Genomic DNA, 12,677 nt, shown 5'->3' on the forward strand with positions numbered 1-12,677 from the left:
AGAATGGATATAAGAAGCTATCGTGATCAAGAAAGAAGGACAAGACAGGAGTATGTATAATTTAGTACTAGCAGGGTAATAAGTAACAATAGGGGTTTGGAGGCATGGTAGAGATAGTAGAACATCAACCAATGACTAAATACATCAGATACTGAGTTTGAGTGCCATTCATGGATAAAAATAAGTAAGTAAATAAAAAGTAACAACAATAATAAAAACTAACTGGAGCCAGGAGCTGATGGCTTCCACTCAGAAAGCTGAGATCTGAGGATCACAGTTCAAAGTCAGCTCAGACAGGAAAGTTCATGAGAATCTTATCTCCAATTAACCACCAAAAAGGCAGAAGTAAAGCTGTGGCTAACATGGTAGAACACTAGCCTTGAGCAAAAATACACTCAGAAATAGTGCTCAGGCCCCGAGTTCAAGTCCCAAGACCAACACCAAAAATAAATTTTAAAAATGCATTACAGTACGCCATAAATTGATATACAACTTCGATGTATTTCCAAATTCTCAACTATATTTTAACCTTCTCAACATGCTTCCTCAAAATTGAATTTTATATGAAAATGAAATATAAAACAATTCTTACAAAGAGTAACAATGCTCACCAAATTTACCAAAAATCTATTCTCACTACAAAGTTACCCTAATTAAGCAAGTGGTAATGGAATAAATACATTCATGTACACCAGTGGAACAGATATGAAACATCACTATACATGCATTTAGATAAATTAATCTTGACAACGGAGATAAAAAATGTCAATGAGGAAAGAAAAAGTCTTTCAACAAATGATGCTGGGGAAATGCAAAAGGGTGGAGTTGAACCCTTAACTCAAATCTCAAACCCATACCAAAAAATTAAAAACAGATTATGTACCTAAATGAAAATATAGTATTAGTTTTCTTTTTTGGGGGGGACGGAGGGTCTGGTCATGGGCCTGAACTCTGGGCCTGGGCGCTGTCCCTCAGCTCTTCAGCTCAAGGCTAGCGCCCTACCACTTGAGCCACAGCACCATTTCTGGCTTTTCTTTTTTGCTTATGTGGTACTGAGGAATCGAACTCAGGGCCTCATGCATGCAAGACAAGCGATCTACCACTGAGCCACCTTCCCAGCCCCTAATTTTCTGTGATCTTAGATTAGGCAAACCTCTCTGAAATTTTAGACCAAAAGCACAGTCAAGAAGAGAACATTTGATGAACTGTATCTCATCAAATTTAATATGCCATGTTCTTTGAACAACAATATGAAAACACAAGTTACTACATGGAAGAAACCATCCCAGCTGGCAAATTTATTTCTAGCATCCAGAATTGTGAGAAAATAATTTTTTTTGTATGGCACTGAGGATGGAACCTGGGGCCTCAGGCATACCAGGCCAATACTATACCACTGAGCTAGGAATACTCTTATCCAAAACCAAATTTTTGTTGCATTAAAAAAAAAAAGGGAAGGAAAGAAATCATCAAATTTAAAGTGTCCCGAGATCTTTCCCTTATGCAAAGGGAGGATAGAAAAACTGTCAGCTTCAGGCTGCTAAGTCAAGTACTCACATTAAAATTATGAGTAACCATAAAGATCAAAATAGAATATCTAACTGTCAAACCAGGGCAGGATTTGGCAGGGAAAATAAAGAAAACTCAATCAGCCCAAAAGAAGGCAGCAAAGGAGTAGAAAAAGCATCACCCAAATGGCACAAAACATGATAAACAGAAGGCGCAAAATAAGATTCTAGAACTAGATCCAAACATATCAACAATCACAATAAATATAAATGTACACTTGATAAATTAGCAAATAGACATAAAACCAAATTTATAAATTATTTACAAAAAACATACCTGAAACATAGGAGACCAAATAAACCTTTTTTTCCAAAGATGGAAAAAGATGTTCTACCAAATACTAAACAAAATCACATCTGAGAGAAAAGTATTATTGGAGATACTAAAGGGACATCTCCTGTGCTTTAAATCTCTTTCTTCTTCTGTAAAGCAGGATTCCAAGCCACATCTCCCAGAGAAATATGTCAACTGTATATGCTGTTAGATAATGTAAAGTAGGAGGAGGAGAGAAGACGAGGAGGAGGAAGAGGAGGAGGAAGAGGAATAGGAAATGTTGGGGAGGGGTAAATTTTAATTTTAGAGTGTTTGGGAAAAGACCTGTGAGGAACTGGTCCATGGGAATGTTTGGGAATGAGACATCCAAACAGAGATTGTGGAAAGTGCAAAGGTCGAAAGGCTGGAGCACTTTGTGCTGACTGAAGAGCAGAGAGAGGTTAGTGAGGCCAGAAGGAGACGAAGAAGAGGAACTCACAAGTAGCACTGGTCATACCATGTAGGACCTTACAAATCAGACTAAAAAGCCCTTGATGCTTGCTCTGAGCTAGGTGGAGACTTTAAGCAGAAAAGTGCATGATGTAGTTATATTTCTAAATGATCACTCTGGCTACCCTGACAGGATGAAGTGCAGTCAGGCTGAATGTAGAAGACCAACTGGAAGGCAATGAGACCATCCAAACAAAAGGACACAGTGACTTGCAGTGGAGGTAGTGAGGGTGGTTGGATCCTACATATGTTTTGAAGGTGAGACCTACAGAATTTGCTGAAAGAGTGCATGTAGGATAAGACAGAGAGGGAGTGGGGGTAAGACAGACAGACAGACAGATAGACAAGGCAGACAGACATAGACAGATACAAACAGAAAGAGGAGACAGACTAACTTCATAGACTGAGAGTATAGCTCAGTGGCAGATCACATATCCAACATGTACAAGTTCCTGAATTTGATTCCTAACACAAAATATAAAAGTAAGGTTAAGAAAAGGAAAAGGAGCCAGGCACTGAAGGCTCACACCTGTAATCCTAACTACTGAGGAGGCTGAGATCTGAGAGATCGTGGTTCAAAGACAGTCTAGGCAGGAAAGTCTGTGAGATGCTTATCTCCAATAAACCACCAGAAAACCAGAAGTGGCGCTATGGCTCAAGCAGTAGAGCACTTGCCTTGAGCTGAAGAGTTGAGGGACAACACCCAGTCCCAGAGTTCAAGCCCCACGATGGACAAAAAAAAAAGAGAGGAAAAGGAGAAGGTTAACTTCAGGCTTTTAGACCGGAAGTCCAAGAAGAATAAAGTTGTCATTATCAGAAGACAGGGACTGGAACATGGATGGGGAAGAGGGGGGCTCGTCAATTTACTTCTGAGCACATTAAAGTCTAGATGTCCAGTGGACGAGCAAGTGAGATTTCAACACACAGTTCCATATACAGGAGGGCTGGGCTGCAGTTTTGCATTCGGGAGTCATCAGGCTCTCAGTAATATTCAACGCTATGAGCCTGGATGAGATCACCTAAGCAGTGGGCGTAGAAAGCAGTCTAGGGACTGAGCCCTGGAAAACTCCGGTACTGAAATCCCGGGGAGCTTTCAAGTACCCAAGACACAGTAAAAAAGAAGGGATGGGTGAGGGAGGGAGAATCTAGAGGCACTGTTATCCCCAAAAGTGTTTCAGGAAGGAAGGAGATCTATTGACAGTGTTAGATGCTGCCAATGGGTCGAGGGATACAAGCCTAAGCATTAACTAGTGGGTTTAGCAGCGCAGGCTGGCCTGATGTGAAAAGACAGCCATGCCAATCAGATTCCCAGATTCCGGAGATGTAACAAAGAAATACTGAGAGACTGCTGTTGCCAACAATGGGGGCCAATGCGGACAGTCTTAAGGGAGGCTTTTTTGCATTGCTTCTTTTCCCCCAGCAAACAGTAAAAATAGCTAACCTTTATTGAGTGCTGGCTATGTGCCAAGAACACTATTATGATGCCTATTTTTAAATAAGGAAAGTGGGGCTCAAAAAAAGTCAAGTAACTTGCCCTAGGTCACTCAGCTGGTAAGTCATCTAAGCTAGAATTCAACCTTACATCCTGTATTTAATTACTAAACTACCACCACCTTTATAAATTCAGGGGTAAGTCTGTACTTAGGTAAGAAACTCATCTTTATAAAATATCAATCTGGATACTTATGTAGGAATACTATATTTCACTGAACGTTCACCAACTATCTGACAGCTAGCTATCACTACTGTCGTTTTGAAGATGAGAACTCAGAGGCATTGAGAGGTAGGGTCTCTTGCTTGTGGTCCCAAAAGACAAACAGAACTCAGGCCCAGATGGTCTCAAAGACTGAGCTTGGTCTCTATGCCATTTGTACCCATCAATCATACCCTTTGCATGGGGTGGGCACAGAGCAGTTAGGCCTGGAGAAGTCTAGGCATCCCCAGAGAACTAGTCCTGTCCCTCCTTGCAAGGTCATCTTCTCAAAGACATCTTGTGGGTTTCAAAGATGTGATTCCCAGGGGCTTCCCAGTCTGAGGCAGCACTAGGTCCCAAGGCAGGTTTCTGGGTCCCCCCAGAACCACACCTGACTTCTCTCCAGGGACACAGAGGTAGGCTGAATGTGGAACAGAATCCCCTTTCCCGCTCTTCCCTCCAGGTGTACTGGGCCTCCTCCTACCTGTCCAGTGGTGAGGGAACGGCTATAGCCAGGGATGGAGCTCCGAGGATGGATCCGGGGTGGGACACAGCAGCTGGAAAAGGCCAAAATGCCAGTCAGATTGGGGGGTCTGTTAGGAGGATGGGGAGAAGGCCTCTGACATTCAGTTCTTTGAAAAGCCCAGGCAAGTCTGGGCAGGGATTCCTTCCCCAAAGACACTTATGCAGGAACTGTGGCAGGGGTATACCCAGCCCTTTACATGAGGCAGAGTGAGACACCCCAGTTGAACCCTAAGCAGGACTACCCAGCTGGAGCCCTCTCCACACTCAGCTCTGCAGAAGCCCAGTATCAGCTTCCTGACCCTTATCCCTGGTCACCGACACCACCACCCCTTCCACCACCCTCAGTTCTTACTTGATTCGAGCTGTGTCCACACTGGAGGAGCGGCGGGAGGCAAAGCGCCGGGCGAGTGCTTTGGGAGATGTCTTGGGGCTGCCATCCGAGTCTCCGCTCTCCTCATCCCCCATGGCTTTGATGTAGCTGCCGCTCCGCATCCTGCGGCAGGGGATCTCCCCATCCTTGCCACCCGTGGGGTAACCCCCCCAGTCGTCTTGTGGCACCTGCAGGGACAAGGGCCTCTGTCTCTCAGACATGTCAATCTCGAGCTCAGGATCCTCTTGCCCACTGCCAGTGGGAGGTGCTCTCTCGGGCTGGAACAGACCACACTCAGGAACAGGCAGCGGAGAACTGGGAGAGGAAGTGTCTCTCAGGCTGTCCACTGAGATCTCCCTTACAAGAGATGCTGCATCATCCTCCCAGGACCTTTGCCACTTAATTGAGGGCCACCTAGAACAGCTAGTGTTTTGACATGCCAGGTACCAGGAGGCTGAAGATCAGAGGTCTAAGTGACCTGTGTCAATCACATTCCCATCAGGGAAGCATCACCTGACCTCAGTCACCTTTTACCCCTGCTTCTCCCTAGATCCTTTTAGCCTGTTTACATCCTACATCCTCTGACCCCCACCCCCCACTACCTCCCATCCCTTGAGGAGCCACAGAGAGCATTAGGCAAGGAACACATCATGTTAGGAAGGAGCTCTCAACAGTCCAGACAGAAGCTGGCTAGATAATGGAGGGCCAGGAGCAGGGCAGGGGTTCAAGTGGCGGGAGGGAGACCAATTAGGAGCTGAGGTTGCTATCCAAGCAAAAGATGCAGAGGCCTAAATTAAGACAATGACAATGAGGGGAAGAGGAGGAGATGGAGATGAGAGGTGTTAAGGCGAACAGCTAGCCTGATTAGCTGTGGGAGAAGGAAGAGGTGGTGGGGAGGAGTTGAGGATGACTGTGAGGCTGATGGCTGAGGACCTGAGGCGGGTGCTTGTCGTTCACAGAGCCACAGAACCCCAGAGAAACAGATTTGAGGAGAGATGATAGGTTCATGTCTGAGCACCTTGAGTTTGACATAGAATTGCTAGGCTGATGGTTGGATATCTGATTGTGGGGAGATGGAGGCTGGGGGCAAACATGTGGGAGTCATGAATGGTAGATGATCAATAGGAGTGATCTATAGGCAATCCAGGGAAGAGAAGAGAGATCTAAGAGAGATTGGCTGACATTTAAAAAGGGACTGCAAAGAAGAGAAGCCTGTGAAGACACCTGAGAAGGAGTGGGCAGAGGGGTAGGAGGGAAGTCAGGAGAATGCCATGTCACAAAAACAGGAGACGTTTCAAGAATAAAAGGAGTCGATTATGTCAAATGCCACAGTGCGCGCAGAGGTTAGTGACTTGGGCTCAGGAGTTAGGAGATCCCTGTGCAAATTCTGGTGCCATGACTTGCTAACAGGTAAACCTGGACAAAACCGATTAAGTGCTAAGTACCTGATTCCCTGTCTGTGAGTTGGCAATGGTAATTATACCACACTAGAGGGTTGGTAGCACAGGTAAGTAAGCCAATTCAGGGTCCAGAACATAGAAAGCGATCCATAAATATTAACTCTTATTACAGCCATTGAAGGGGACACTCTCTGGGGACAGCTCTCCAGAGGACACTGATAACCACTTGAGCAGTGCCAGTGTGCTCTAGAGAATGGGGTTGTGGAAGTTTTAGGCAAACTGGAGGAGGTAAATGAAGGAAAGTAAAGAGAAAAGTCTGTGCTCTAAGAAACTGGGAAAGAAGAGAAGACAGGAAGTAGAAGGGGTGAGGATAAGGAAAGATGTTTTAGGATAAAATCAACTTTTCAGTTGATCACCAATGGTTCACACTTATAATCCTAGCTACTCAGTAAGCTAAGATCTGAGGCTCAAGGATTAAAGCCAGGCTGGGCAAGAAAGTCTGTGAGACTCTATCTCCAATTAACCATCAAAAAGCTAGAAATAGAGTTGTGGCTCAAGTGGTAGAACATCAGCCTTAAGAGAAAAAGCTAAATGACAGCTCAAAGCCCTGAGTCAAGCCTTGGTTTCTACACACACACACACACACACACCACACACACACACACACGTAATTTTCTTTGTCTGTGAGCTGGTAATGGCAATTAGAGGTGAGGAAATCTGTAAGCCCTGGTGGAGAGGTCAGCCTAAGACGCAAGTCCTGGCTTGATCTCTGAGGGAGCCCATGATGGTCACCTACACTGTGAAGGATAAGGTATAAGTGAAAGCAAAAGAGAGGGTTGGGGAGGCAGTGAAGATTTTAAAATGTTGTTGGAAAGAAGAGGACAAGGGTATCTCAGAGAGGGGGGGGGAGAGGGAGAGGGAGAAGAAGAGGGAGAGGGAACGCAAAGCTCAGGTCAATGTACAGTTCAAAAGCAAGGTGAGGCTAGAGAATGGACAGGGAATACTATGAGAACAGGAAATGAGTGAAGAGAGCTCAGGGAGGAACAGAGCTCTGCAAGTAGCCAGGGATCCAAGAACAGGGATCCAGGGAACAAGAACCCAATGAGTAAAGAAGGGATCAGAAAAGGTATGAGAGAGGGCTGCTGTCTCTGTGAGAGCCACTGCATCTGTAAAGGGGTTGGAAGTCTACCACAGTGGATGGGGCCAGCTTCCCCTGCTTTTGTGCGAGGGAGCACCAGGCTATCTGGGAGGTTCCTACAGCCCCCTCATTTTCTCCAAAATGGGCTCAGACTTTCTGATCCTAAGAGGACCATCATCCCCTATGCCCCAAACTCTACAGACAGGAACAGTGGGCATGCCAGCAGATGGGACAGCCAGGACATGCGGTGCCACACTGCAGGGCTCCCACTCCACAGCTACTGCAGAGCAACTTGCTCCTCTGCAGGACACTGTGAGATGCATGTTAAAAAGGAAGCCCCCAGGGAGGTCAAGGCAGCCCTGGAGAAGCAGCTGAGAGAAGGAAAATGGTGGCAAAACTCCAAGGCTGGCAAAGGCTTGCTTATAGGAGAGGAAGGGTGGGTGTTCCTTCTCTGTACCCTTCACTTGTCAGCACCTCCCTACCCAGGGAAGGGGCAACCCAAGGCCAACCTACAAGTCTCAAATACTAGAAGTCACTTCCTGCTTTCTACGATGGCCTGATTTGCTCCCTTGGGCTTCTGTGAGCGGTCCCAGTGAATGACTTACTAGCAAAGCCAATGGCAAGCAAAAGACACATACAGCTTCTCTTCTCCAGACCTCTGAACTCACTATAGACACTTCCAGGAACACCTTTCATTCAAGCCCAACTAACTCCAACTCTTCCACTGAGATCCAACTCGGGGGACTTTCCTCTTAGAAACGTTGCCAAGCCACACTGCCCACCCACCAATTGTATCCCCTTGATGGCCAGAGTTCTCTTCTATCTCAGCCTACCATAATGTGTGTGTGTGTGTGTGTGTGTGTGTGTGTGTGTGTGTGTGTGTGTGTGTTCCATCTGCTTCCTGATCGATCCCCTCAAAACTGTGAGCTCTCATTGGCAGCATTTGTGCTTACATCTCTGTATCCACAGCACCCAGGAGATGCTCACTGAATGAATGGGGATTAACTATCTAAGAGGAATGTTAGCTTGGGAGAAAACCCTAAACCTGCTGGATCTCCAGAACTAAAACTGCAGGAGAGCTCATGAAAACAGTATGGGCTGAGGGCTCTAGAAGAAGGGGTCAGAACTCCTAGCCCCACCAGCAGAGCTTCAGAGGTGATAAGACAGGAAGAAAGTGGCAACTCAGCCTCATTTGTAGCGCCCATTCTCCAGAAACCCTGCCTGGGATAGTATCAAGGCTCAGGCTTGAACGGGTGTGTCTCTAGCCCAGGAAAACAAGTGAAACAGACTCCCATAGTTACAAGGACTACATGGAGCCCAGAAAGACAATAAATATGCCTCAGCAGAGGCATAAGCTGACCTCCACATTCCAACAATATCTGGACCACCCAGATTTAAGAAGAAAAGGTCTGGAGAAGGCCCAGAGGCAAGAGAACTGCTTTCCAACTGCCCACCTCCAAGCTCAAGAGCAGCTACAGCCAGAGAGCATTACCCATCCTGTCCACTGCCTTCCTCAACCACATTCTGCCTCCAACCAAAGACAGAGGCCAGCAGAGCTTGTTCAAGAGGTCAAGGAGAAATCTTCCTGGCACTGATACACATCACCAGAATCAGAGGCCACTGCCCTTCATTGGACAAATGGAAAAATCCAGGCCCCGAAGGGGGTCCAGAGTATCACAGTGAAGGCAAAGCTGAGCCACCCTGCATCTAGTCCCTCCGTCATCTCAGGGACAGCTGGCTCCCAGCCAACCATTCTCATTGTTCCCTGGCTGACAAGCCTGGTGAGGGCTGAGAACCCTGTTCCCCACCCCCACAAAGCCTCACCTGCAGGTAGTGATAAGTCCTGGCTTTGGCCTTGGCCTCTGGACCCAGGAGCCCTTTGCTTGGCCCAGGCCCTGGGTATCCATCCCGGCCCTGGCTGACCATCATGGTATGCCAGGCACTTCGCTTGACGGATTGTCCATCCAATGACATGGACATGCCAGTGCAGGCAAGGCAGCGGCCTTCAGACCCGCCTGAGCGCCCCTTGAAGCTCAAGTCTCGGTAGGACCCATCTGGAGCCTCCAGGCAGAAGGGACCACCAGGCTCCCCGGGGGGCCGCCCCCCTGCCAGGAAGCCGCTATCACTGTCCAAGTTGTCATCAGAGCTCCACCAGCCCGTGGCCTTGGTCTGGTGCCGCCCATCCCCCTTTCGGTCCTTGCTCTTGCTCCTCTTGCCATGTCGAGACTGGTGGTGGTGGTGATGGTGGTGGTGATGGTGGTGGTGGGAGGTGTGGGGGCCTCCAGATCCTGGACCAGGGTAGCTGTCTCCTCCAGAGCTACTTCTTCCCTCGGCCTTGGGCCCATTATAGTCCCGCTTCCCAGGTGCCTCCAAAGAGTGGGACTTGGCAAAAAGCTTCTGCACAGAGTGAACCAGATGCCGAATTCGGCTAGGGCTTTCACTCCGGGGCTCAGGGGCAGTGCCAGACCCTGGCCCTGACCCAGGCCCAGCCCCTGCTGGACCACGCTGGTATGGTAGTGTATGGAAGCCATCTTGCTGAACGGGCAACTGCTTTTCAAACTGATCCAGGAGTGTAGGAGGCAAGCGGGGGGCACCCTTGCCCTGTGGGTGGCCCACACAGTCTTCACAGGTGTCGAAGGGGCCCTGGCCAGGGTACATCCTGGGGAAGGTACTGCTGCCTCCCCCAGCCCCAGCCCCCCCTGACCCTCCCTCAGGGCCTATGGACGGCCCTTCACTCAGGCTCAGGGGCCCTTCTGGAGAAAGGTGTCCCAGGCCAGCTCTCGGAGCACAGAAACGGGGCTCAGTAGAGAAGACCTCCCTGGAGCCCAGCAGGTACGGGGCCCTGGCAGCTGGGCCCACGTCCATATGCTGTTGGTCAGCAAAGCGGGCTGGGCGGGGATGGCTGCCTCGGTCGCCATGGTAACCCCTCATGGCCTCAGCAAAGGCTCTTCATAGTGTTGGGGGCCAGGCCCCAGGAATCTCCTGGGAAAACAGGGAGAAAAAGGATTCAGGCTGAACAACAGTCATCTTCATCTAAAACCCATCTTTCCTTGGCAATCTTGTATCCCTGTAGGTAATGCTTATCAATTCATTGTGATTAATTGTACTATCTTAACACAAATGGGTTGTAAAGTCCTTAGAACAGTCATAATAGACAAAGACACAGGGCAAAAAATAATCCCGTCATTCATCAAATGCTGCAAATTTGATAAATACTTATAAGAGGAAATGTACGCAGCCAAATGGGTTTTTAAATATCCTTAGATTATCAGGAACAAAAAGAGACCCAAGCAGACAAACAAAATAATCAAAGAAACCAGTCATTAGGTGGACTCATTTTTAACAAGCTGGATTTAAATAAACTGGTCCAGAGCCATCAGTGTGCCTCAATCTTACCCCATACCCCACTGCTGCAGAAGCCAGGCCTGTGATAAGAACAGTGGACTCAAATATACATACACAAAATTCCACCAAAGTTCTTCCTTCCACATCCTACTCCTCCAATCTAGCTACAGGTTTATGCTCCCTCCACTTGGGCTAAGATAGGAAGGAAAAACCTGAGGGAAGACGCCTTCCTTTCCTAGGTTCCAAATATTCCCCCAATGAAATTTCCCCTTTTGCCTTTTAACCCTCTCCCACAGTCCCTTTCCATGGTAGGAAGTCACAGAGGAAGGAAAGACATAAAGGAGGAAGGCTGGCTATGCAAGGTCCATTTGAATCCAGCCTGGGCACGGAACTCAGGAGTTCCTCCTCTCAGGAACAGTGGACTGGTGAAATGGGAGGCTGATAGAGAAGCAGCTCTGGAGCCAATTCCCCCCTCCCCCGGCCCTCACCCCAGGCTTTCCCAGGCTACAGGACAGAGAGGTCAGCTCTCAGCAAGAGCTGCCACCAATCAGTGCTTCAGGAGCTGCCAGGACAGGAGCTATGGCAGGAGGGGGTGACAGCAGGAGGGCCAGGGACGGAGGATCTGGCAGACGGAGCCCTCCCTCATCCCAGACCAGCTCTTGGGCCATCTGCTGACTAGGAGGGGATGACAGCTTCAAAGACTCAGACAGTAGCACCTCTAAGATTCAGTCTCCCAACCTCCTCTCCCCACCCCCACCCCCCACCCGTTTCAGACTTCTTACAAATCCTGCTCATGGCTCATCTCCTACCATTTCCCCAATACTTGCAATCTTGTAATGTAGCTATTTTTCACACTTACTATGGGAAAATAGAGCTCAAGCTGGGAAGGTGGCTCAGTGGTAGAGCGCTTGCCTTGCATGCCTGAGGCCCTGGGTTCGATTCCTCAGCACCACATAAGCAAAAAGAAAAAACCGGAAGTGATGCTGTGGCTCAAGTGGTAGAGCGCTAGCCTTGAGCTGAAGACCCCCCCCAAAAAAGAAAGAAAGAAAGAAAGAAAGAAAGAAAGAAAGAAAGAAAGAAAGAAAGAAAGAAGGAAAGAAAGAAGGAAAGAAAGAAGGAAAGAAAGAAAACAGAGCTCAAAATCCATGAGGTCACAAAACCAGTGAAGTAGGTGGTGAAGATTCAAGCCTAGGTTATTTGGATTTGGGAATCTGAATGTAATCCCCATCTCCCAGACTTCCCTACCACTCACCATCTGAGATGTTCCATCCTTGATGTCAGGATCCCCACCACCGGGAAGAATCCTAACTTCAGAAGGCTCAGGACCACTGGCTCCTGACAAGAGAACAGGAGATCAGCAAAGGGGAAATTACAGTCTCCTAGAGTCCTCAGGAGACAGGTCTCTGGTCCTGACAGTTTCCCTTCCCAACCTCCCTCTCCCTCCCCCAGCCCCAATACCAGGACTGATTGGATGCCCTATGATGCAGAGCCTTCAGACCCCCCCAGGGAAATAAAGTTGGCTTCATTATGCAAATACATGCAAATTAGCTCACAGGTTGGACTACCTCCAACTGCAGGTGTCTGTGTGATCTGTCCATGGTGCTGAGCCACAGCATTTTCTTTGCCCTTAAATATGGCTGTTCCACAGACATTTGTTGAGTAGATACCATGAGTAAGATTCTGAATGAGAAGTATATAGAGGTCATTTATGTGTGATCTTTGCCCTCAACAAGTCTATAATCCAACAGGGGAACAAGCTCTCACCCGTGACAAGAGTTATTTTTAAGTCCTTATATTTTTGTGCAAGCCGTTTCCTAGAATCTCTTTTCATCTGCATCCAAACTCTCCTCCTAGCTAATACTCATGTTAAACCTT

General features: G+C 47.9%; 1 protein-coding gene across 1 annotated transcript in view; it reads right to left on the reverse strand.

The window, feature by feature from the left end:
* The window catches only part of Dlgap3 (discs, large (Drosophila) homolog-associated protein 3), a 33,781-nt gene extending 23,393 nt beyond the window's left edge, over nucleotides 1–10,388 (reverse strand). The window contains exons 1-3 of the mRNA XM_013034069.1: nucleotides 9,282–10,388; nucleotides 4,902–5,107; nucleotides 4,509–4,581 (exon numbers count right to left, since the gene is read on the reverse strand). Coding sequence (XP_012889523.1) covers nucleotides 4,509–4,581; nucleotides 4,902–5,107; nucleotides 9,282–10,388 — 1,386 coding nt within the window. The remainder of the gene's footprint in view (nucleotides 1–4,508; nucleotides 4,582–4,901; nucleotides 5,108–9,281) is intronic.
* Nucleotides 10,389–12,677: the final 2,289 nt, after the last annotated feature.

This window comes from Dipodomys ordii, unplaced genomic scaffold (genome assembly GCF_000151885.1).
Source record: "Dipodomys ordii isolate 6190 unplaced genomic scaffold, Dord_2.0 Scaffold181, whole genome shotgun sequence".
Classification (NCBI taxonomy): Eukaryota; Metazoa; Chordata; class Mammalia; order Rodentia; family Heteromyidae; genus Dipodomys; species Dipodomys ordii.